The following is a 27,459-nucleotide window of genomic DNA, read 5'->3' as shown; positions in this document are numbered from 1 at the left end:
GCAATAATAAATAGGCTGTCCTTTATTAATGAAACAATAAGTGCACTGCTGAGGGAGACAGTATTAACCTGCATGTGTTTTAACATCTACTTAAAAAAAAACCTATGGGACAGGGTGCACTGACTTTGTTGTCTTTTGTCTTGTGCAGGTACACGCATGGTCTGAATCTACCATCATTCATTTGTACACTGGGCCCACAGAAGGGGCCTGCCTTGTCCCATGGGTGAAGGGCTTTGTTTGTCTGCAGCAGATATCACATTAGTATGGATGGGACAGGGCAGTATAAAGTGGGGCCAGCTACTACCGTCGATATTTGCTCAACTGAACACTCACAAACCCCCATGGGCTTTGATAGTACACGTAGGAAGAAATGACAACCTCCACACAATAGCACTGAGCTAGTTAAGAAGATACAGCAGGATATCCTGGAGATATCCACATTATGTCCAGCAGCACATCTACTCTGGTCCCACATCATACTGAGGCGTGTATGGAAGATGGAAACGTTCCCACCATGCAGTGGAAAGGACGAGACAGCAAATTAACAAGATTATGCACGCACTACGAGGGATGACCATTTTACATGAGTTGTTAGTAAAGAATTGCCCAGGTCATTACCATCTGGACGGAGTACACATTTCTGATATAGGCCTCAACATATTCAACGGTGATATTCAGGATGCGATAGAGCAGCTTCTTATTAGGATGGCCGCAGAAAGGCATTTGGTTAAAGAGGTGGAAGCGAGGAGTCACTATCACGAGTTATGGTACATAAGAGGGGGTAGCCTAGGAGACCAAAGGGGGTACCTCACAACACTCAACAATGTAGGAACATCCCTCTTGCACGGGGAGCCTTCTTGAAATGTCAACGTGAACAAAAATAACACTTATACACAGACAAGTAAGTCACCCATGGCTTGGACAGCCAGTGGGGTTTGAAAGACGCGACGGGAGACCAGGAAAGTCTGCCTATGGCCACCCAGGGTACAGGGCTGCTGACAGGTCAACTAGCTTGTATGGCGGTGTCCAGGAGCCCCATCAGTAATCTGCGGATGCTAAGTTGCATAATAGTGTTATCAATGGCCCCTGGCTACCGAGCCAGTGTGACTCCTGGGTTACTCTATTACATAGCATACTAAGGTTCAGGTGGTAAATGTTGTATATGTTAGAATAGCAATAATATTGTTATATGGTTTGATGGTTTTAACTGTTGTAATTGTTTATGCTAGTGCTGCAGCCTTTATTAATAAACTATTACTTTACAGAAGAAATAATGGAGTGGTTATTGACAGGAGAAAGGGGAGGGGGAGGGAGGACAAAAGGGGTAGCGAAGGAAGTCGCTGGCTTCCTGCCTTGAGTATAAAGGGTGAAGTACTTTGCATAAAAGAAAGGTGGGACTTTGAGGTGATCATATCTGATAATCTTAAGGTGGTCAAAAAGGTAGAAAAGACAATGGCAAAAGCCAGAAGGATACTTGGGTTCATACAAAAGAATGGCCAGCAGGAAAAGAAGGTGAAATTTAAGCCTCTGGTGAGATGCCATTTGGAGTACTCTCTTCAATTCTGGAGACTGTACCCACAAAAAGATATAATCAGGATGGAATCAGACCAGGGGGTGGCTATTAAAATGGTCAGTGTCTTTGCCATAAAGTATATGGGGACAAAGATGAACCAAGCCTCATTCCGGTTCCAAATTTGATCAATAAGATGATAGTAGAGAGAGCCAGAAGGAGGAACCAGCAGCGGCTACCCATAAAAACAAAACAGGCTCAAAAACTCACAACACATGACTGCCGGTAAGTGCCCACGGCCAGCACAAAAAAAAAACAAAACGGCCCAACCGCATGGGAAAACTCAATATCAAGGATACCTAGTAAGGCCAGAGGATTAGAGGATGGGGTTAGGATAGGGGTTTTGATGTCATCTGCAAGGACTGGGGGAGTGAAGCTGCCCTTTGCTGTGACAGCTGCCCCTTCCAGCAGGCACTTACTTATTCTTGCCTTGAGATAGCTGTAAATGCCAACATATACTTTTCCCTAGAGATGTGGATTCCCTCTTTTTGCCTTAATAATGCCACCTGCATGTTACATGCGTTCCGCATTCACATGTGTAGAATAGCCCCTTTCCAAAAATGGAATTTCCATTTGTATGCCACTCTACACATGTGGAGATGCTTAAAAAATAACTTCCATGTGTCTTATGAAAACTAAGAAAGAAAACCTAGCTCAGGGGTGTGTAGGAGAGGCATAGCTTACTTCATTATCCTGACCCCTTAAAGACAGAGGCATATGTTGAGCTTTTGCAAGATACATCTAATGTATAAGAGAGGCAAATTACAGGGCTCAATTCATTGCATTTGCTTTCACAGCCAGTTGAACAAGTACTGTATATGCTAATTTAACTACTATTATTTATCATTTCTATAGTTCTATGAGAAATATAAATACTGTACAGCTATCTCTCCCTTCACCTCAAGACAGTCGTTTCTCAGTAGAGCATATGGTCTACACAAAAGAAGCATACAGGGTAAATAAAAGATTTGGAGAATTTCATTTATTATGGTTAAAAGCAACAAACTAATGATCAGAAGAACCTGGGGTTACAATATAAAAGCCACCTCAAAAAAGATGGGTTTGGGGACTAGATTTGAATACAACCAGAGCAGCAGCACGATACCCCTATCTAAGAAGTCTATTCAAAGAGTATGGTGCACAGCAGTCTAGTAAGTGTGCAGTTGGGAAGTGATGATGGAAGAAAGCAACTTGGCTGGCGAACAGAAGTAGCAAGGAGGGGTATTTGGGGCAAGAAAGATGATGTGTGGTAAAGACGGACATCAAAGTAAGTAAAAGAAGCTTCTCCGTTGTGCTTGTTTAGAGAGACAGTTGATCAAATTTAACAACTCCTTTTACAAAATCCTTAATTAGATTTTATGTAAACTGCTTAAATGTTACTCATCTCTACTCTCTGGTTGTCTCTAAGAAGCATGCTTAAGAGTTATCTTAAAAATTAAACATTTAACATTTCAATGACATTTGAAGTTTTGCCCAATACCTAAAAGCTTTTCAGTAGAAAAATGACTACATCAACAGCTGTTTTATAGTACAGGAGCCATGCTAATGTGATAATATTTCATCTCTGCTCGTTATGTAAATGTGTAAAAACACTACATAGTTACATGCATTTATGAAAACCATCAAGCCAAGTAAAAATGTGAACTAATAACCATTAACATTTGGATATTACCCTCACCCAAACAGGAATCAGTAGACTTTATGATTATAGCACTTCAGGTTTATTTTAAACCTAGTAACCCAGTGGAAAGCTCTCTTTACAAAATCATTGGATGTAAGTATGTCTATTCCATACTAACTTCTGAAACATTCATCCAACGCAAGGGTGGGCAAACCTTTTGGCCCCGAGGCTGAACTGAAAACCATTACTAGGCCATTGTGGTCTGAGGAGCAGTGGGGGATTGTGGAGTGCCCCTTAAACCCTGTGGAGGTTTTACGCCAGAGGAGCAGGAAGCAGGGGATGAGGGGAGTCCCCAACTTCTCTGGAGTGGGGAACTCTCTCCCCTTTTCTAAGCCTCATCTCTCTCTCTTTCTTCATGATCCCTTCAAGCACATCTAATAGTTAGAGTAGTGTGTTAAGAACCAGGGAAGCCAGATAAGATCAGCAGGTTGAGAACCAAGGAAGTTAAAGCTTATGTCCCACTGTTGCTTCTTGCACTTAACCTTCCACTGCCTCAGATGCAAACTTAGACTGAAAGCTCTCCAGGGACAGGAAAATACATACTGTATCTGAATGTAACTTGCCTTGAGTTACTACTGAAAAGGTACAAGCTAAATCCAAAATTCTTTCCTCTTACCCACCAAAAGCATCCATAACATGCCTACTCATTGGCTAGCTCACTTCCTAACCTTGCTGTTTGAATACTTCTAGAGGATTGGGAAGCACTGCCCTAAATATCTACCTTTAATGGCCGTGCATTATTAAAGATGGACATTCCAAGCTCTGAATGTTAACATCAGCAGAACAGCAGCAGGGTAGGTGTCCACGAGCTAGAGACTACTGAAAATGATATGGTGTATAGCACTGCTCACTACTATTTCTACAGCCACGAACCCAATTTGGACAGCTGTACAAAGCATGTGATCCTCAGGTAGCATAGGACAATGATGTCCTATGGATCTCCTGCCTAAGCTGCAATGCCAAATACAGGTTTTATACCCACAGTTTGGGAAGCTCTGGTGTAGAACAAATCTAAAAATTAAGCACTGGTAGGCTGGGTTTGGTTTCAGGACCATAGTTTGCCCACCTCCGATGCAACATCATTCCAATTTCTGTCACAGACAGGAAAGCACTCATTAACCTCCAACTCATATTTTTCATATGTTACCAACTCCCTCTCCATCTCATGCCTCCAAATTCAAAATTACTGTTTGTTTCTTCACTTTAGTTGCCTGTAGGGAAACAGGTCAGTTCAATTCAGTTCAAACCTGAGGGAGGTCAGAAAATGTTGTGATGTCATTGAGAATTTTTAAAGCTGTCCTACCATTGGTTAATATGAAGCACTTGGAAAGCTGCTCTACTATCAACTGATTAGTAGTCATAAGCACATGCAAGTCACTGAACCAAAGAAAGAAAATCAGCCATTGTGAAATCTTCACACATTTTGTTCACCTCCTCTCTTTATTTGTAATCCATGAGAAGGATTTTTGTGCAGAAAAAAGTGGACTCTCATATTTACATTTAACAACAGAAACACTTAGTTTCAGAAGCACTGAATGCTTTATTGATCCACTTTACATAAATGAAAGAACATCTCCCTATTTCTGGAGAATTGTGGTAAAGAAAACTGATTAACTCATATCATTTTCAAATTTGAATTAAAAAAAAAGGCGTGCATTGTATTTTGCATTTTATTTCAATGGGATCAGAGGCATTTGAGATTTAATTTTTTTTAATTTTAATTACATTTGTACCCCGCACTCACTAATGGTAGGCTCAATGCGGCTTATGTGGGGCAATGGAGGGTTAAGTGACTTGCCCAGAGTCACAAGGAGCTGCCTGTGCCTGAAGTGGAAATCGAACTCAGTTCCTCAGTTCCCCAGGACCAAAGTCCACCACCCTAACCACTAGGCCACTCTTCCACTGTTGCTACTATTTGAGATTCTACATGGAATGTTGCTATTCCACTAGCAACATTCCCTGTAGAAGTCGGCCCTTGCAGATCACCAATGTGGCCGCACAGGCTTCTGCTTCTGTGAGTCTGACGTCCTGCACATACGTGCAGGACGTCAGACTCACAGAAACAGAAGCCTGCGCAGCCTTCTACATGGAATGTTGCTAGTGGAATAGCAACATTCCATGTAGAATCTCCAATAGTAGCAACATTCCATGTAGAATCTCCAATAGTATCTATTTTATTTTTGTTACATTTGTACCCCGCGCTTTCCCACTCATGGCAGGCTCAATGCGGCTTACATGGAGGGTTAAGTGACTTGGCCAGAGTCACAAGGAGCTGCCTGTGCCTGAAGTGGGAATCGAACTCAGTTCCTCAGTTCCCCAGGACCAAAGTCCACCACCCTAACCACTAGGCCACTCCTCCACTTAAATGAGATAAACATAGTAGTACATCTTTCAATTAATCAAGCCTGGAACTGCAGATATCTTCCATAAATGCAGGTTTGGAAATCTCCCTCCAAAACATTCAGAGGATTAACTGTCATACTCTGAAAAACACCAGTCATGTTGTTGGCACTTTATAAATTAAGACATTTACCCCCCCCCCCCCCCCTTTACAAAGCTGTGCTACTAGTTGCTGGTGCGGTAATGCCATTCATAGTGAATGGGCTGTGTCGACATTACTGCGTGGCTTTGTAAAAGGGGGGGGGGGGGGTTAGTGAGTCATCAGCTTTCGAGGACAAAAGCCCATTTTGTCATATTTCCTTGAAAGCCTATGCTTCAATAACTCTCTTAATCTACAAGATGCCACCGGCCTCTATGGCATTTTTCCAAAATAAATCAATTTCAACTGCTGTGATTAGGACACATAGAACTGATTAAAAAAACACAGATGTGTCATCCTTAAGCACAGCATGCCATGAAAGACAGTCATTACCACCACGGCAGACACTTCATTTGCCCACACATTCACTGAGTTAAGCCAGATTAGCAGCTACACAGTTATTAATGGTATAGCTATTTAAAAGGTTCCAATTTAAACAGTCAAGTCCTACAAGAGTACATTGTATCACAGGTATGGGGACATAAGATGTGCCACAGCAGGTCAGACCAAGGGTCCATCAAGCCCAGTATTCTATTTCAAGATAGTGGAAATTATGGCTCACTAAAACAGCTCAAGGAAATCTGATGAGATGGTACCCTAGAGGCACGTGGGCCAAGGTAGGTGCCTATGGTGGTGGTAGTGGTGGTGGGTGAAGGTATGTGTGGGAAATTGTGTCTGGGGCAGGAGGTAAGCTGGGGAGTATGGTGTATAGGGCAGGATGTTATCTGGGACAACAAAAATAGGATGCCTGAGATACAGGAACACTTAGAGGAGGTAAGTACAGCACACACTGTAGCAGTAAGCCATATTGTTTTCAATCTTGCTTTTGACCCAACAGCAAAAACAGCACTTGAATGCATCATGCCCTTCTGCCATGGGGCTAGTCTTGCAGTATGAGCCATGAAATCTCATGGCTCCTGTCACAAATCCGAAACTCCACCGCCTACCTCCTCTTAGCATACTGTCACTACACCCCCAAAAAGTTGCTGCCCACCATACACCTCAAATAGCCTGACTAGAGTACCAAGCAGATTCCAAAACACTGGATCCTTTCCTTGTTCATTCCCAGAGATAAATAGTGAATTTCCCACTTCTAGCTAATTTATAATGGTTTATGGACTCTTCCTCCAGAACTCATCCAAACCCTTTTTAAACCTAGATGTCTTAACCACATCCCCTGACAAGAAATTCTGCAACTTGATTGTTCATTGTGTGCAAAAATACTTTCTCTGCAATGTTTTAAAGCTGCTATTGTTAGTTTTATTGAGTGTCCCCTCATATTAGTACTACTTGAAAAGCAACTAATCATTCCCCATTTACCTGGTCTATCCCAATCACGATTTTATAGACTTTTATCATATCCCCTTCTCAGCAGTTGCCTCTTTTCCAAGCTGAACAAAAAGAAGCCTTTCCACCTTCTGCATTCTTGTTGCCTGTCCTTGTATCTTTTCTAGCTCCACTATACCTTTGAGCTGGAGCAACCAGAACTGCACATAATTTTCTATTTTACTCTCACATAGTACATAAGTACATAAAGTGTTGCCATACTGGGACAGACCAAAGGTCAATCAGGCCCAGTATGCTGTTTCCAACAGCGGCCAAACCTAGTTACAAGTACCTGGCAAGATCCCAAAACAGTACAATACATTTTATGCTGCTTATTCTAGAAATAAGCAGTGGATTTTCCCCAAGTCAATCTTAATAATGACTTCTGGACTTTTCTTTTTGGAAGCTATCCAAACACTTTTAAAACGCCGCTAAGCTAACTGCTTTTACTACATTCCCTGGCAACGAATCTCATAGTTTTAAACTTGAATTTTCCGCCAGAGGTAGAAACTTAACTGTCACAGCCAATGACTAACAGGCACAGCAGGGCCCACCCCTAGCACACTTCTTCATTTATAGTTTTAATTTATAGTTAGTTATTCTAATTACATTTCATTGCTTTCTGAGAAGCAAACAGTAAATAAATCACTTAATACTACCATTCAATCTTAAGGCTCTTTATATTAGTGTAATACCCCTAGTATCTTAACAAGTTTTAATTAATTAAACAACTCAATAAGACTAAGATGCAGACAGCAGTACAGCAGCGAGAGGGGTGCTAGCCAGTCTTCTGTATTGAGTATCACATGTATGATTATCTCTCAGTTGCTGAGAGGTTATATGTGTGTGCTCAATGCAAAGAGCTCCTAGCTCTCAGAGAACAAGGCCGTTCTCTTGAGGCTAGAGTAGCAGACTTGGAGGAGCTGAGGCAGGCAGAAAGGTACACAGAGGAGACCTACAGGGGACATTGTAGAGAAGTTCCACCTCCAGTCTGGCAGTCCCTGTGTTGTCTCAAAGGAAAGAGGCCTCCTAAAAGGAGAGTATCATCCTGGTGAAGTAGGAAGTAATTCTGTAGCCAGGACCTGACCATCAGGAGATGCAATATCCTCTCGCACCAAGGATGTGTCCCCAGGAGGGAAGGGTTAGCACAGCTGTTGTATTTGGTGATTCAATCATTAGGCATGTAAATAGCTGAGTAGCTGGTGGGCATGAGGATCATGTAAAGGTGGCAGACCTCACATGTCACCTAGATAGGATTTTAAACAGTGCTAGAGAGGAGCCAGCTATTTTGGTATGTGTGGGTACTAATGACATAGAAAAATATGGGAAGGAGGTTCTGGAAGCCAAATTTAAGCTCTTAGGTAGAAAGATGAAATCCAGATCCTCCAGGGTAGCATTTTCGGAAATGCTCGGAGGTAGGTACAGCTCTGAAGTCTCAATTCTTTGATAAGATGACAGTGCAGGGATGAGGGATTTAAATTTGTTAGTAACTGGGCAACATTCTTGGAAAGGAGGAGCCCATTCCGAAAGGATGGACTCCACCTTAACTGGAATGGAACCTGGCTGCTGGCATTAAAATTTAAAAAGGAGATACAGTAGCTTCTAAACTAAAATTGTGGGGGGGGGGGGGGGGGGGGGAGAGGGGGAGAGAGAGAGATGACAGCCACACGTGTGGAGTATCCTTAAAGGATAGTATTGAAACAGGACATTTAGGGAATCCCAATACACAGGTTTCAACAATGATGAAAGAAAGCCAAGAATATTTAAGGGAGAGCAGAGTAAAGGATACAAATTATCCCTGTCAACTTCTAAGCAGCTTGTAGATTTAAGGAAAAACACAATTTGAAGTGTTTGTACACAAATGCAAGAAGTCTAAAAAAAATAAGATTAGAGAATTAAAGTATGTAGTACTAGATGAAGAGGTAGATATAATAGGCATCTCAGAGATCTGGTGGAAGGAGGACAATCAATGGGACACTGTGTTAGCAGGGTACACATTATATCACAATGGATCAAATTGGAGAAGGGGTTTCTACATGAAACAGAAAGCAGCATAGAATCCGTATGGATAGAAATTCCATGTGTGAAGGGAAGGAGTATACTGGTAGGGCTGTACTACTATCCATCAGGACAGATGACGAAATGTTTACATAAATTAGGAAAGCTGGCAAATTGGGCAACAATATTATAATGGGTGATTTCAGTTACCTTAAGATATTAATTGGATAAATCTTACATCAGGGAGTGCTAGAGAGGTAAAATTCTTAGATGTAATTGGGAAGCAAAGCTAGTGCTAGGCTGACTTCTATGGTCTGTGCCCTGAAAATGGCAAGGACAAATCAAGGACAGGTATACATATAAAGTAGCACATACAATGAGTTTATCTTGTTGGGCAGACTGGATGGCCCGAACAGGTCTTTATTTATTTATTTTTATCCCACATTTTCCCACCTATTTGCAGGCTCAATGTGGCTTACAGAGTTTGGTTATGACATAATCCTTACATGATATCAGATACAATTAGTAATGTACAAAGATTAGGTGAGGGAAGAGAGAAGGAAGGTGTTAGGCAAGACATTAGGTACTGTAGTAATTGGGTGAGTTGGTGATGTAATTTTGTAAGGCTATGGGTTCTCTTTGTAGGCCTTGTTGAATAGATGTGTCTTCAGAGATTTGTGGAAGTTTGTTATTTCATCAATAGCTTTCAGGGCTGTAGGTATTGCATTCCACAATTGCATGCTCATGTAAGAGAAGGTGGTGGCGTGTATCAGCTTGTATTTTAATCCTTTACAGCTGGGGAAGTGCAGATTGAGGAATTTGCAGGATAATCTTATGGCCATCATCTACTATGTTACTATCAGGCTTATTTTCGAAAGAGAAGGGCACCCATCTTTCGACACAAATCAGGAGATGGGTGTCCTTCTCTCAGGGTCACCCAAATCGGCATAATCGAAAGCCGATTTTGGGCTTCCCCAACTGCTTCCCATCGCGGGGATGACCAAAGTTCCTGGGGGCGTGTCGGAGGCATAGCGAAGGCAGGACTGGGGTGTGCATACCAGATGGGTGTCCTCGAGCGATAATGGAAAAAAGAAGGGCATCCCTGAAGAGCACTCGGCAGACTTTACTTGGTCCATTTTTTCTTACGACCAAGCCTCAAAAAGGTGCGCGAACTGACCAGATGACCACTGGAGGGAATCGGGGATGACCTCCCCTGACTCCCCCAGTGGTGACTAACCACCTCCCACCCTAAAAAAAACAACTTTAAAAACTATTTTTGCCAGCCTGAAATGTCATACTCAGGTTCATCGCAGCAGTACGCAGGTCCCTGGGAGGGGAGGTATGTGTATGTCAGCGGAGGCATAGCGAAGGCGTGGACGTCCTTCTTTCAAACATTTTGAACGTCCTGAACTGCACCTCCCACAGGGACGGCCAAATTTCAAGGGAGTGGAGGAGTGGCCTAGTGGTTTGAGCACTGGTCTTGCCAGGGCTGTGCCTAGGGTCTCCGGCGCCCCCCTGCAGTTGGCCTCTCCGGCGCCCCCCCCCCCCCGAAACGAGCGCTACACTACCCGCGCTCTTCTCCCCAGATCCTTTTTTTTTTGTTTAAATTTACCTCTCCGGCGCGCGGCAGCGTAGGCAGCGTTAGTGAGAAGGAGGTGGCGCTCCCCCCGCCCCGACGTATCTTGCCTTTGCTGTGTCCCGCCTTCTTCTGACGTCAGAAATGACGTCAGAAGAAGGCGGAACCGAGCAAAGGGAAGACACGTCGGGGCGGCCGGGGAAGCGCCGCCTCCTTCTCACTTACGCTGCCGCGCGCCGGAGAGGTAAATTTAAACAAAAAAAAAAGGATCTGGGGAGAAGAGGGCGAGGTAAGCATGGTGCGGCGGGGCGCCCCCCAGAGGATGGCGCCCTCCTGCCACGCTTACCTCGCTTACCGCATCGGCACGGCCCTGGGTCTTGCAATCCAGAGGTGGCCGGTTCAAATCCCACTGCTGCTACTTGTGATCCAAAATCGAAATAAATAAAGGGGGTGTCGGAGGCATAGCAGGCATGGACGTCCTTCTCACAGAAACATCCAGGAATGGACGTCCTTCTCACAGAAACATCCAGGCATGGACGTCCTTCTCACAGAAACATCCAGGCATGGACGTCCTTCTCACAGAAACTTCCAGGCATGGACGTCCTTCTCACAGAAACATCCACATTTTGGACGTCCTCAACTGCCATCAAAACGATGGAGGCATAGCGAAGGACGTCCTCTCAACTGCCGTTGCAGGGACGGAGGCATAGCGAAGGACGTCCCTCACCCATACTAAAAAAAAAAAAAAAAAGACGTCCCTGACAAGCACTTAGACGTTTTCACCTGGACTTGTGTTTTTCTGAGGTTGTAGATGGCAATTTATTTAAGGTTGTAGACGGCTATTATACACGCATCTTGTCTGCATATATGAAGCTGTCTTTGCATATGCACAGCATAATGCTTGGCTGCTCTGCACTGGCTTCCCCTCCTTAGGAAGGAAATCATGTGCAAATGAGAAACGAGAGAGGGAGAAAGAGGAGGTGAAGAAAAGAAAAGTGAGCTATGTGATTACAAGGACCGAGAAGGGAAGCTCAAGGAATAGATGAGTGAATTGGAACTTTCCAATAGTTTGTCTTCCGAATAGCAACTGTTGTAAGAGGTTCCTGCTGGCCTACACACACTCCAGTGCTACCATTTATTCCATCCTGATGGACCCAGTAGAAATCATCTTATCCTGATCCTCATCTCTTTCTTCAATTTGCTTCCTGTATCTTCACACACTTCAACTCTTCAATTATAACATTATTTCTGCTTTCTGTGTTCTATATGTAATTCAAGTTTCATATATGTACAGGGCCTTCATTTTAGCTATTGCACTGGCACTGCAGAGCTTCAGAGCCATGTCTGTGAGAATTAATGCACTCTGAGTCATGAAGCTTTATGCTCTGTGCTTGACAGCTTCTCTTGAGTTGTGCATAGCAGCTCTAAAAATACATGGTCCTGTCATGTCTCATTGCTCAATTAGATGCCTATTCTTTGTACTTATCCTAAAAAATTAAAATACTGCCAGGGAACAAGAACTAGAACGGCGTTATTATACGTCACAATGAGATACTGATTTCTGACAGAAATCAAAGGTGGAGGAGGTTGATGCAGAGCTTTTTCAGTAAGTGCATTTCTGCTGTTATACTCTTTGCTTCAAAATAACCTATATATGGTACAATTGTGGAAATGGTATAAAAAATGATAGGGGAAAATGACATCTACACAAGCAGCCACACTTCCCTTATCGCGGACACAGAATTATTCCTGTACGTAGTGCATGTACTTCCATATGCTTCTCTTCTAGAGGCAGAATGTGTGTACTTGTTACAGAAGGTTTAAAAATGCATGCACTGTCACACTGCATGTGTGCAAAGAGATCACACAGTGAAGCAATAGGTGAGTTACACAGATATATACAAGGGAGATTTAACTGACAGGAGATGGCATCACGTGACAAGGCTGAAGCCACAGCTACCATCTTGATACACTCAAAACAAAGCAAACTATTGGTCCACACCAAGCTACGCATAGGCAGTTCTTACTTCTAATATTTATTTCATCATTCTTCATATATTGTACAGCGGCTGGTAAGGGCAGCTATGCAGTTTAAAACAGTAAACAGCTACTGTTTTGAATGAATGACTCAATCGGTGGCAAGCTCTGCCTACTGGCTTCAGGCCAGATAATGGGCCAAGAACGCTCCCGCCATCTCCTGTCAATTAATCTTCCTTGGATATATGGCTCTAGTCCCACGAGAAATGTATCATCATCACTATATCTCTCCCTTAACTATCATTCTTAAGCCACAATATTCCATACAATATTGAGAGGAAAGCAGGTGAAATCAAAAATCAAACTATGATCCCAAAACATCATGAGAAATACATTTTGTCCAGCATGGTACACACTTAAAGGACAATTGCATAAAACGGGCACCTCAAATTAGGCTAATGGGGTGAACTGGGTGCCAATTCTATAATGTCACTTAGGGATGCCTAATCATTATAGAATGCTAGAGCAATCCCGCTTTGGTGTACCAAAAGTTAGGCATGACCACTTACACCACTGGCTGGTATAAATGGGCACGCCTAGGTGTGCCAATTGAGTGCAACCGATATTATTCTATAAGTTGTGAATGGTGATATGCCCGTGGCCCACCCATGTTCTGCTGATCTGTAAGCCCCCTTTGCAGTTATATGGTATAGCACTTGGGCACTACCTTATAAAATAGCACCTAGTACATATACACGTGTAACTGCTGATTGCTGGCACCGATGAGGCATGCAAGTGCCACGTACTTCTAGGTTCCCATATATACAATTGCCCCCAATTTAACACAAACCCCGTCATTGTCAAGAGGGCTTATTTACTAATAACAGACTAGACATCAAAACTGTACCAGAACAAGTCAACATTGATCTGTTTTAATTTGGTTACTTTAATCATTGTTATTATTAAACGTTATACCTTATCCTGATCTCAAATACCTAATATGAATTATTTATTTACTTCTAATTTTCTTGATATTTTATGCACCTTAACTGTAATACTCCGTACTTCTCATCCCGTTAATGGTGATCGCCATTGCGGCATAATGTAAGCCACATTGAGCCTGCAAAGAGGTGAGAAAATGTGGGATACAAATGCAGCAAATAAATAAGTAACTCACGATGATTGAATAACACATTAATATATTAATGCAGGCTAGTAAATCTAGCCTTATACCATACATTTTTCATGACAACATACTACTATGCAACCACAATTTGATATATAATCTGATGTTCATTCCTTGGCATTCCCTGCAAACATGCTTAACACAGCTCCTAATTTATCTGATCATCTTCTTGAAAAAAGCTTGAAATAAGATTTTTCAAATATTTGTTAGGTATTATATCATTAGCAGACTTAAATGTTTTCAGTGAATGCATGTGTGGAAAAATGGGTCAAACAAGTTATAAGTGATACACAGTTAGTCCCATAAAAAGCTACCTGTAAACTAGCTTCCAAGTGTTATCCTCCCTTAATTAGGTCTGTCAAAAGAAAAGATAACTTATTTCTACACATTGAAATGGATTAACAAAGCAACCACAATTCTTTGGTCCAATGAATGCACAAACTGGAATTTGTTGCTAATGGATGTGATCATTTCTAATAATATAGCTGAGCTGAAAATAATTGACACATGTTTCTGGAGGTCAGACCCATGAACACGTAGTGAGCCAGACTTAAGTGACTGCAACAATAAATGGATCTCAATATTTGGATCTGCCGAGTACTTCCAACAAACCTGCACTGGCCACTAACTGGCTAGAGAAACAAATGTTTTTCAAGCAGGACCTGGAATATCGCCAAGCTGGTTGGATTTTCAGGATATCCAAAATAAATATGCACAAGACAGATTAAATGCATTTAGCTCTCTTGTATGCATATGCATTGTGAATATCTTGAAAACTGACAATATTCCAGGACTGGCTTTATTCTATATTTTCCAAAGAACTTATCCCCATTAACAGCATATCTTCTATCTAATTAGCTGATACCATTGACCATTTTTTTGTTAGCTAAGGTTTATCAACCAAGATCATCTTTCCTAGCATCTCCATCTATTAGTTCACATTTGATTGACCTTGATGACCAGCTCTATGGTCCTCTTTCAATATCTTGACTTCTTTTATTCTTGAGAAAATATTGGAGTCTATAAGCTCAATATCTCCTGTTGAAAGCTCCACATCCCAGTTTACTGCCTTTCATGCTGAAAATGCTAAACTTAAGTCTTATGCAGGGTCATCTCCCCACTGCTCTTTGGAGCAACCTGTGTCCCTCAGATTCGAACACCATTTGGCCTATCTTAGGCCTGCCTTTTTATCTCCAAGGTGTTGGAAAAGACTGTCCAGATACAACTGCATACATTCCTTGAAGATAAAAATGTTCTCCATCCATATCAGGCTGGCTTCTGGAAAGGTCACAGCACAGAGACATTGCTGCTGGTTATACTGAATGAGATTCACTATCAACTGGATGCCAACTATCTTGCTATTCTGCTCTGCCGGCTATAGTTCCTTCTTCCTGTCATGTCCTGCCTCCTGTGAAGTAAGCCCCTATTTCCGCATAGGCAGGACACGGCAGGAAGAAGGACCTGTGGCCAGCAGAGCAGTCTCTTTTGATCATTGGCGCTGGGCTCTCTTTAGAGGCCAGGCCCGAGGAATCTTGCTTCCCCTCTCGGCGGCCCTGGAAAGAGGGAATAACTAAGAAGTTATATTGTGAGGAACTTAGTGGACTTGAAGCGGCATAGGGAATCAATAGCTGAGACAGAGTGGTAATCCAGAGTAAAGAACATTATGAACATCAGAATTTTAAATGTTATTCTGTGGTTAACTGGTAACCAGTGTTCTCAACTGAGTAAAGGGGGGGGGGGGTCACATGATCCTATTTGTGAGAATTAGTGATTCACTTTACGGCCATGGTCTGATCTGTCTGTAGAACACCATTTAGAAGGGCGTGACAATAATCAAGTTTACTAATGATGAAAGCGTGAACAAGGACACAGAGTTCCCCAAGTAAATATATCTCCTAAGATGTGGCAATCAGAGATGTACAATATAGGAATCGAAATAGAGACATTATTATATCCACTGTTTTGTTCCCCGTTTTTTCTGAGTAATTCTTAGTTGTTTTTTTTTTTTGTTCTTTTTTTCGCCTTTAAGACACTGCTGCACACTGAGTTGAGGATTTCAAAGTGTTGCCCATGAGGAGTCTAAGATGTTTGCGGTGTTGTAGCTTCTAGTATGGCGTCCAGCACTGTAGCCAGGTAATCTATGTTATATTACATACAGTCTAGCTAATTCATAATTAGAACAAACATCTAAGAATAAAAACAAAACCAGGGATATAAAAAATTCAGTAGGTCCAGATGCATCATTAAATGCCGACTTTTTGGAAAAAAAGATGGAGAGTTTGGAATAGAAAGTGCAGGGATTAGTCCAGTTATGGATCTTAATGAGGATGTTGTTCTTATTTGGACAGAGTTTAAGAAGGTGCAAGAAAAAGAAATTGAGTTGGTTGTGGGGAATATTATTCCCATTTGGGCACATTTAGATCTATTTCATCTAGAGTGGCACGTCAGCTGGCAGATAAAATTGTGTCTATGCTGACTTTGATTGTGAATAAATCCTTGCAAGCTGGAGAATTACCAGTAGATTGTAAACAGATGACGGTTCAACTGTTATTCCTTGATCCATTAGTGTTGGGAAATTATGGACTAATACCTGTACTTCTGCTTGTAGGAAAGGTTATTGAAAATGTTGTTTTGAGTCAATTGGAGAAGATTATTGAGTTTAATATGTGCTTCGATCAGAACCAATATAGGTTTTGACTGGCGCATAGGGTGGAAACCTTGCTAATTACTACTGCTGAAGTGATGAGAAGGAGTATGGATTCTAACCAATGTTTTTGCTTGGTGTCTTTAGGTGTATCTTCAGCTTTTGATTCTGTGGATACTGTTTTGTTGTGAGGAAATTACAAAGTTTAGGTATAGGAGGTCAGGTTTATAAATGGCTTGCTTCACACCTTTTTGGACGGTCTATGCAAGTGCAAAGTGGTGGTACTATGTCATCAGCAGTTTCTGTTCGTGGAGGGGTGCTGCAGGGTTTGGCATGGTCAGCTTTGCTCTTTAATGTTTATATGGCTTCATTAGGGCAAGTGTTTGAGATATTGGGAGTTTTGTATGGCTTATATGCAGATGATGTCCAATTTTTCTTCCTGATTACATCAGGATGAGTTGGCAGTTCAGGTGCAGGATTAAATGAGAGAAATTGTGAAATGAATGAATAAGAATGGACTTGCACGGAGGGGGGGATTGTGGGGCTGGAGATGGGGAGAGATAAAAGATTTTGTAAAGTTTATAATGACTGTACAATTGTGAGTTTGTCAATAAAAATGTAATATTTAAAAATAAAAAAATAAAAAAAAAAGAATGGACTTGCATTGAATGATGCAAAAAAAAAAAAAAAAAAAAAACCCCAAAAACAAACCAACAAACAGATTATGATTGTGGGGAAAAATATGGAAGAGTTATGGCCAACGTCCTTTTCTACTGATGAAATTGTATTGCCAGTGAAGAAGGAAATGAAATTGCTGGGTGTTACTCTGGATGCGAAACTGACTGAGAATTTAGATGGCTAGGGTTATGAAGACATCTGTTCATCAACTTCACTTATTACATAGGTTAAAACCAATACTGATGGATTTTCAAAGTGTAATACAGAGTTTAGTACTAGCTAAAGTAGATTACTGTAACGTCGTATTATATCTAGGAACTGCAGATTTGCAGTGAAAGCTTTGCAAGTTATTCAAAATTCTGCAGCTAGATTAATTGCTGGCACACTTAAATTTAATCATATAACCCCAATTTTGAAACAACTTCACTGGTTACCAGCGAAATACACGATACAGCATAAAGTTCTGTCCATCATTCACCAAGGAAAAGTGCCTTGGTATTTCACAAATGCCTTGCATATTTATTGTCCAAAGAGGACTTTGAGATCAGAGACGGCAATGCAACCAGTGTAAATTATGCCAGCACAACAGCTACATTGCCAGGGCAGTTGTTTATATGCAAGTAAGATCCAGTTTAAAAAGTTGTTAAATCTCATTTTTTGTGCACACCTTCTTTTGAGGGATGTAAGTTATGTTAACAAATGATAATGCAATTCCATTTCGTCGTGAAAAGGCTTTGTAACTTGCTTTTGAGGATTAGCATTTTGAACTGTAGTAAACAGACTAGGAAAGGACTAGCACCACTGATTTGTTTGATACATGTGTACTGTATATGATGTTTCTTTTATTGTGTACATATTTGATGTGAACCGCTTAGGCTTTAAAGCGAGTTATAAATTTCTAAAATAAATAAGTTGTGACAGTAGACCATTGCAAAATGATGCACATAGGGAAGAATAAGCCAAATTATAGCTACATAACGTTAGGTTCCAGATTTGGAGTCACCAGGAAAAGGAACTAGGTGTCACTGTGGACAACATGTTGAAAGCACTCCAACTTCTAGTAGAGCAAGAAGTTTGAATGGTAATTCCTCATTCAGATTACATGATTTCAACTCCAATATACCAAAAATAACTAAAAAAAAACTTCAATTAGGAAACTTCAATATACCAACATAGAAAGAGCAATGAAAGTTAAAACTATGCATTTTCTGGTGTCTTCTTATTTTTTGGATTTTTTTTCTATGTTGTTACTATGGATTGTAAAATTAAGTTGCCACTTTGTATTCGGAACACAAAATTAATCATACAAAGCTTAGTTCATTTTAGGCTTTCTTTAGGCCTATTGCCACAGTGATGTTCTTTCTTCAATGTATTAGCCTCTGCTTATTAGAGCAAATTTTTTTAAATTACAGAATACATGAATAAAGGATCTAGAAAAATACTACCCAGTTGTGATTATCAACAGCTGATCTTCTTGTTAAACTTTCCACATACATGGAACAGTAGCACTAACAAAAAAAACATTAAACTCTCTTTTCAAGTCCATCCACCAAAGTTATATTTCTTTACACTCCTGACCACAGTTCAGCAGATGTGAGTTAGGCTCAGGAAGATTCTGCATTGTCTGGGGGCCACCTATGAGTCTGAACAAGTCAATCCACTATTGCATGTCCACTGGTTCTCCTACTGCATTGTCCTGCTCACTCTAAATCTTCTATCATTAACTTTCATGTCTAAATAAAATATGTTTGACTAAAAAATGTATGACAAAAACAATTACTTATTTCTTAGATTAGGGAGCCACCAAAGTCTAATGATCTTGGAGCAGCCTCATAGTTGTTTCAACGAGAAAGGAGACTGGCAAAATTAAAACATTCTAAGGAGCTAACACTACTACTTATCATTTCTATAGCGCTACTGGACGTACGCAGTGCTTCACACTTGAACATGGAGAGACAGTCCCTGCTCGATAGAGCTTAAATTCTAATTATGACAGACAGGACAAGTAAGGGATAAGGGTTAGGACAGAGAGGACATATCAGGGATAGGGGACAGTTGAAGGTTTAGGTTTAGGATATCAATTAAGAAATGGAAATGTAATTATAGTAACCATGCTATCAATGATTATGATTACGTTTTTCCTTTGGACTCGTGGATAAGTCAGGTTCAAAATAAAATCTGAATTTGTATTAATGTTCATGTGATCAAATATGTAGAATTCATAGTTAGCAATGCCAAAGATGACCCTTTCATAATACTACAAATATTACAAAAGCAACTCTATTAATGGTGTCCAACTGTTGAATTTTCCAATACATTTTATTTTGTGTACTCAAGCAATCAAAGCAACAAACTACTTTATTCACTGAGGTAAAGCCCAAAAAAATTATGATTAACTTAATTAGTTAACAGGGCTCCATACTAGCACTGATCGTATTTAATGTCTTCATGGCACCACTTATTACTCTTCTTCAATCCTTAGGACTGATGGGCTTTGTATATGCTGATCGCATCCAAATACTGACACCATTGAATCCACCTAATCCTCAGGAAATACAAATCCTTAATGACAAACTTGAACAAATCACCAACTGGCTCAGTGATAATAAAATTAAATTAAATCCAGAAAAATCAAAGGCCCTATTATTCTCTACTACATCTAACCAATCACTAGCTATATCATTGATGCTTTGTAATGTAAAAATTTCTTTGGTAAACTCCTTGGTATTTTTTGGACAATACCTTATGCTTCCAAACAACTTTCATTTTTGATCCGCCGTTGCTTTTTTAACTTACATCTGATATGTTCTATCAAGACACTTCTTTATCCCTCAGCCCTTAATATTCTGGTTCATTCCTTCATCCTTTCACAACTGGATTATTGCAATTCAGTATAAAAAAAAGGTTATAGCAAAAAGATCTGTGTCGTTTGCAACTCATTGAAAAGGACACATTAGTTACCTATCACACACAGAATGACATAAGTACATAAGTACATAAGTAATGCCACACTGGGAAAAGACCAAGGGTCCATCGAGCCCAGCATCCTGTCCACGACAGCGGCCAATCCAGGCCAAGGGCATCTGGCAAGCTTCCCAAACGTATAAACATTCTATTCATGTTATTCCTGGAATTGTGGATTTTTCCCAAGTCCATTTACTACTACTACTATTTAACATTTCTAGAGCGCTACAAAGTGTACGCAGCGCTGTACAAACACAGAAGAAAGACAGTCCCTGCTCAAAGAGCTTACAATCTAATAGACAAAAAGTAAAGCATTTAAATTTAAAATATTTAAGCAGTCAAGCACAAGAGAACAGTCACAGAAGGACAGAAGATGTTGAAGGGTGGTCAGTGTGATTAGGTGTAACTCTGGTTGGAGTAGTGGGAGAAGGTGATAGAAGAATAGAAATGGGTGAGGTAAAGTAATGAGTGGGTTGATAGGGAGGTTATATAAGACATGTCACTCTAGGGGTGGGTGGGTAGAGGGGTAGGGTGGGTGGAAGCAGGAGAAGTGGTATTTAGTAGTGGCATTTAGTAGTGGTTTATGGACTTGTCCTTTAGGAAACCGTCTAACCCCTTTTTAAACTCTGCCAAGCTAACCGCCTTCACCACGTTCCCCGGCAACGAATTCCAGAGTTTAATTATACGTTGGGTGAAGTCACTGGAAGTGTTATTATTCCTAAACCTGCTATACTTAATCATAGCTAAAGTTCACAGAAAGGGGACTGGAGAGAGGAGAAATGGAAGTTTCAAGTTTAATAATATTTGATATACTACCCTTAGAGAATTCTTCAAAGCGTTTTATACAAAATATAATTATAATTACAGTAGGAAAGGAAATACAAGAGACCTAAAGGAGAATAGCTTAAGGAAGCTGAGATGTCACAGGAGCAGAATCCCAGGACTCAGAGTCCTGGAGGGTCCAAGTACCCTAGGAGTTGTATATTTTCACAGTAATGTGATTGGAACCAACAGGGTATATATCCCACCTCCCTACTGAGAAACACGGAGCTGAGATGCCAACAATTGGTTACCCTGGTGCATCCTAAACACCCACTTCAGGGACTGTTTCAAATTGTTTACCTTTGCTCTCTTGGGGAGCAGAGTAAAGTTTCTAAATGTTTTATCATATTAGGGGAAACTATACTGAGGGAATTTTTGGATTTTGTATAATTGTCCAGAGCATGAGACACTGGCTTGCCTATGTAAGGTACAAAAGGTTAAGAGGTTTTAAATTCGTTGCAGGTACATATGAAGATGCCAGAGGTACTCAGCCTAGGACCTACGAGGAGAGAGGAGAAGAAATCTAGAAAAGCTACTTTGCACCTCAGGAATTGCACTACTGCCGATTCCACGGACTATCTTTTTTGAATTTCCTATCACTTTCAATTTTTTTTTTATTGTACATACGTAGATTTTGGAGATCACCAATAAAGGTGTTTTACTTAAAGCTATCTTTGGTGTCCATGTGCCTTAAGAAGTTTAAACAACACAATAATACTAAGATGCAGACAGTAGTCCAGCAGCAAGAGGGGTGCTATCCAGTCTTTTGCACTGAGTGTTACATGTATGATCATCTCCATACTTAACCAAGTAAATTTAACCAGTCTGTAGGAGGGGGCGGGATTTTTAAACTAACAGTCCAGGTAACTCCTGAACTTCACTATTGTGTTTGACTATCAACCCGTAAGGTGTTTGCTGTGTACCCCTTATATTCTATTAATCTGACAACAGTCAAAATGCAAGTTCCTCAAAGACATCAGAAACCTTTGGAATGTAACTGATTCACACTTTCCATGAAGCCCATCTGGAGCAGCATTTTGAATGCAAGGCTTGTGGGATCTAGCACGTGTGTATGTGCAATGTGAATATGTCTGTGCGATGCTATGTTACGCATGATTTGCATGTGGGTGTAAGTGTGATGTGTATTGTGGTTTTGTGACATAGCTGCTCACGGCATCACAGTGGAATCTTTAGGAAGACCTATAAATTCTTCTGGTTTTCAAAATCAAAAGCTCTGAAATTCTCTCTTTTCTAGCTCGTACAGTAACCCCATACATCCCTTCTCGTGTACTCCGCTCTTCACAACAACATCTCTTTGCCATATTAGATATGATATTACACGAGTCAATTTTTTCAGTTATTGCTCCGACGTTATGGAATGCAATTCCACTCTATTTTAGATCACAAACTGCTTTAGCCAAATTCAAAGCGGATCTTAAAACATTTCTTCTTGAAGATGCTTTTGCATGCACATAAGATTGCCTGAGAGTAGGCTTGTTGGCCAGCATCCAGTCCAGAAGTATTTTCATTCCCACCTGTCTCTGCTAATCCCCTTCTTTCCTATCATTTATTATAGTTCCGTTTCTCCCATTGTTACTTTTTTCCTTTGCTCCTAGCTTCTTTTCACTCTCTCTGACTTTTTTTTTTAAAGAATTGTCAGCCACATAGATATATTATTTGATTTGTGGGATAGCAAGATTGAAATAAACTTGGAAACGTGGATAATAATAAAAGGGTGCTGAAGAGTGTGGAATAGAGCACCTCATTTGCCTTGCTGTCTTCTTGTCTTTGCCACATGAGTCAATGTTGTTCATATTACAGAAAGTGTTTTACTAAATAGCTATTTCTTTATTTAAATACCTCTCTGTGGCTTCCAGCTTCTCTCTGTAACAGCTCTACAGGCAAAAAACATTTACCATAGAAACTAATCACACTCCTGGACTGGAAGGCAGCATCGTACTGCATTTTCCATCTGTTACCACTAAATACAACATAGCAAAAAGATTAATTGGACACAAACAGGCCAGAAAAAAACAGCAGTCCACGTTGGGATGTAAAATATTAACCATCTAAATGGTAGTCATCTTACCATTAAAAATTTTAAATGTTAATCTTTCTGGCATGAGTCTGACACCCAATCAAGATGGCCTATGGCTAACTTCCGGACTTATCTTTCCAAGTTAGAGCAGGCTGTTCTGCTATTGGTCAGCTCAAGAAGCAGGAGCATGATGCTGCAGGTTGGGCTTATTAAAATGGTTAACTGTTTCAATTTTTGTAGTTTACATTTTAAATAATATCTACATCAATGTAACTACCAGATAAAAATAGGTAAAAGGCAAATGTGAAAATCCTCCCCCAAATAAACAGTAAAATGGAAATACAGGCTAAAAGGGATGACTGGTGATTAGAGTGCAGAGGACTGAAAAGTTGAACCCAACCTCTGCTCAAACCCATAAGCAGGGGTCTTCCAAGTATGCATTTCACTTAATTACTATCTGATACAGTTTTGTGTAAACCAACAGTGCTATATGCAACCATAATTACTTTATGTACTATGTTACCAGGAATCACAATGGTAACATACCTAGAAAAGCTAAAGCTTGATCGTAGTAGTGTGAAACCATGCATTGGGCCAGTAAACAGAAGTGGTTTGGGATAGAGGCCAGATTAACAGTGTTTTCAAGGGGCAAAGTCCAATAAATATGTGTTTTCTGGTGCTGGTCCAATAGGGTCTTCTGAAAGTGTATATACTTTCCGATGCCCAGAGGGTAACTATCCCATGGCTTCTCTCTTGGTTGTGCTGTTCCTATAGATCTTAAGGTTTGTAGCCTCAACTTTTAAAAGCCACAGGTTTGATCCCCATTGACCATGACAGTCATAGTAGAGGTAATTTTAGTTTTAATAATTTGCTGTACATGGTTTGTCTACTTGGCTATACCAGTGGAATGGCAAAGTACCCTCCTTGATCTTCTAGTTACCATTCAAGTTCATTTCTGTCACCCTCCTATAAAGAGTTTCATCTCTACTACTACTACTACTACTATTTAGCATTTCTCTAGCGCTGCAAGGCATACGCAGCGCTGCACAAACATAGAAGAAAGACAGTCCCTGCTCAAAGAGCTTACAATCTAATAGACAAAAAATAAATAAAGTAAGCAAATCAAATCAATTAATGTGAACAGGAAGGAAGAGAGGAGGGTAGGTGGAGGCGAGTGGTTACAAGTGTTTATGAGTCAAAAGCAATGTTAAAGAGGTGGGCTTTCAGTCTAGATTTAAAGGTGGCCAAGGATGGGGCAAGACGTAGGGGCTCAGAAGTTTATTCCAGGCGTAGGGTGCAGCGAGATAGAAGGCGCAAAGTCAAAGTATACTGCTGACCAATCACCTTTAGAACTACTTGCCAAGCAACCATGTAATCACACTGCTAGCCACAAATATGCATGACATAATATGGTTTATTTGAATTTGTTGAATCGTCGTTTTTACAAAATAATTCACAACAACATACAATACAATCAATACTTACTCTCACACATACAAGCATTCGACACATACGTCCCATACATTCCCCCCATGCCTACACACTCAGCCCATACCACCCTATCAAGATACTGTGATACCTTTGGGGTGTCACAGAAGACTGTGTGGGCAAACAGGGGGTAATGGCCCTAGGAGTCCACAGAACCTCCTGTTATCCAGTCCAGGATCAAGATGAAGTGAAGTCTCAAAAAGGAAATCTATGGGCTAAGATTCTAGGAGCTGTGAGTGAAGGGTATGCTGGGGGAAGGCAGCCAAGCTCCTAGGAATAATGTAGAAGCTGCCCATGTAACATCTCCCACCTTACTAAAGCACAGCTAGGATCCAAGAGGAAGCCTTTAGAATATAATATGTTTTTCCTCAGCTCTGGAAACTGGTCATGTGGGATGATTCTTTTTGCCAACTAAAATAAAGGCGGGTTTATTCCCCCGCAGTCTTCTCCAGCACTGGAAGACAGAGGCCAGTGAAAGGGGCCCAAGCAGTGTTGGGTTGTAAAGAAGTATCGGGAACCACATGCTGGGCTTTAAAGTAAAAGCCATTCTGTAGAAGCCTGAAGGCTGTGAGCCTCATTGTGTGAGGTGGTTATGTAATGCTGCTGGAAATAAAATCTGGTTGTTATTTAATGGGAAGTGACTGAACCAGCAGATATTTGAGGAGTCTAGTTGGAGTGCTGCAGGGGGAATAGGTCTACCTAAGTTAAGAACATAAGAACAGCCATATTGGGACAGACCAATGGTCCATCTAGCCCAGTATTCTGCTTCCAACAGTGGCCAATCCAAGTCACAAGTATTTGGCAGAAACCCAATTAGTAGTAACTAGGTGTGGGAAGTGATTAAAAATTTTAATTGTGATTAATTGTGCGATTGAAATATTTAATCAAACAATTTAAAAGGCATGCATTTTGGGCCATAAAGAGGGGCATAATCGAACGGGGCGCCCAAGTTTTCCTGAGGGCGTCCCCACAGGATGGCCCTGTGAAGGGGCGGGGAAACCGCTATTATCAAAACAAGATGGGCGTCCATCTTTCATTTCGATAATACGGTCGGGGACGCCCAAATCTCAACATTTAGGTCGACCTTAGAGATGGTCGACCTAAATGTTGAGATGGTTGTCCCCGGTTTTCGGCGATAATGAAAACCAAGGACGTCCATCTCAAAAATGACCAAATCCAAGGCATTTGGTTGTGGGAGGAGCCAGCATTCGTAGTGCACTGATCCCCCTCACATGCCAAGACACCAATCGGGCACCCTATGGGGCACTGCAGTGGACTTCACAAATTGCTCCCAGGTACATAGCTCCCTTACCTTCGGTGCTGAGCCCCCCAACCCCCCCCCCAAAACCCACTCCCCACAACTGTACACCGCTACCATAGCCCTAAGGGGTGAAGGGGGGCACCTAGATGTGGGTACAGTGGGTTTCGGGTGGGTTTTGAAGGGCTCACATTTACCACTACAAGTGTAAGAGGTAGGGGGGGATGGGCCTAGGTCCGCCTGCCTGAAGTGCACTGCACCCACTAAAACTGCTCCAGGGACCTGCATACTGCTGTCATGGAGCTGGGTATCACATTTGAGGCTGGCATAAAAAAAAAATTTAAATTTTTTTTAGGGTGGGAGGGGGTTAGTGACCACTGGGGGAGTAAGGGGAGGTCATCCCCAATTCCCTCCGGTGGTCATCTGGTCAGTTCGGGCACTTTTTGAGGCGAGGTCGTGAAAAAAAATGGACCAAGTAAAGTCGACCAAATGCTCGTCAGGGACGCCCTTCTTTTTTCCATTATCGGTCGAGGACGCCCATCTCTTAAGCACGCCCCAGTCCTGCCTTCGCTACGCCTCCAACACGCCCCTGGGAACTTTGGTCATCCCTGTGACAGACTGCAGTTGAGGGCGCCCAAAATCGGCTTTCGATTATGCTGATTTGGGCGACCCTGAGAGAAGGGCGCCCATCTCCCGAATTGTGTCGGAAGATGGGCGCCCTTCTCTTTCGAAAATGTCCCTGAAAGTGTAATTCCAACAAAATGTAATACTCTGAAACTGAAGTGAAAATCAATACTTTAATAGCAATGTAACTTAAACTTTTAAAAAAGTGTCATATGCCTTCACATCCTTTTAGAACAAATGTTCAGCACTGATGATTAAAATCCTGCACATACTTTCCAGTTTCTAGCGATGACCCCAGACATCCTTTTGGAAGGTGAACATATGTTCAGCATGGCTGAGATTATCCAGCACATGCCTTGACCTTTTTTTTTTTTTTTTTTTTTTTTTAAGGTTGATTGCACAATTTTCACAACCTTCATCACCACTACCATTCTCTCGTCTAGGAAGTTTAATATCTGATGAGAGGGAGGATGGGGGCTGGGCCTGTACTGGAGAGGGGCATGGCTGGAGCTGTGCTGGGAGAGAGGGGTGGGGTGATAAGTGCCGGGACCTTCAGGGAAAGACTTTTTGGTTATAGAACACCATTTATGCCTGTTTATAAGAAGTGCACTGTAACCAAAAAGTCTTTCCCGGGAGGACCCGACACTTCTCAACTCCCCCCCCCCCCCCCCCCCCCCCCAGCACAGCTCCAGCTATACCATTTTCCCTCCTTTTCCCTCACAGTACCCCCAACCCCCATCCTACCTCCCATCACAGTCCCAGTCCTCACCCTCTCTTGCAGCACACATAAAACGCAGGAAGAAGTATGGAAGGAATTATCTTAGAGAACAGGCTACAGTCCGGAGAACAGGCACAGTGTCTGACAATTTACAGTCTGGAGAATAGGCACAGTATATGAACGCTTCCTCTCTTCCCTCAAGTGCTGCTGATGACATAGAAGCATTGCTGGCATACAGAGGAACTTGCATCGTGGGAAGAGGGCAGAATGAGGCAGAGGCACATCTTCTGGGCCGGCAGAGTGGCGATCAATGTCGCTGCTTGAGAACGGAGATAAGGTAAATGCTGGGGTTGAGGGATGGGGCAGAGTTAA

The 27,459-nt window shown here is 41.5% G+C and overlaps 1 protein-coding gene across 2 annotated transcripts in view; it reads right to left on the bottom strand.

Moving 5' to 3' along the window:
- LOC115456489 (S-adenosyl-L-methionine-dependent tRNA 4-demethylwyosine synthase-like) overlaps positions 1–27,459 on the bottom strand; it is a 347,580-nt gene that overhangs the window by 21,369 nt on the left and 298,752 nt on the right. The window contains exon 16 of one of the 2 annotated variants that reach the window (XM_030185602.1): positions 13,712–13,787. The exons of the other annotated variant lie outside the window; for it this stretch is intronic. Within the exon in view, the coding sequence (XP_030041462.1) occupies positions 13,713–13,787 (75 nt within the window). The 3' untranslated portion in view covers position 13,712. The remainder of the gene's footprint in view (positions 1–13,711; positions 13,788–27,459) is intronic. 2 annotated transcript variants of the gene reach the window in all.

Source organism: Microcaecilia unicolor, chromosome 13 (assembly GCF_901765095.1).
Source record: "Microcaecilia unicolor chromosome 13, aMicUni1.1, whole genome shotgun sequence".
In the NCBI taxonomy this organism is placed as follows: Eukaryota; Metazoa; Chordata; class Amphibia; order Gymnophiona; family Siphonopidae; genus Microcaecilia; species Microcaecilia unicolor.
This window is presented reverse-complemented; position numbering and strand designations above follow the sequence as displayed.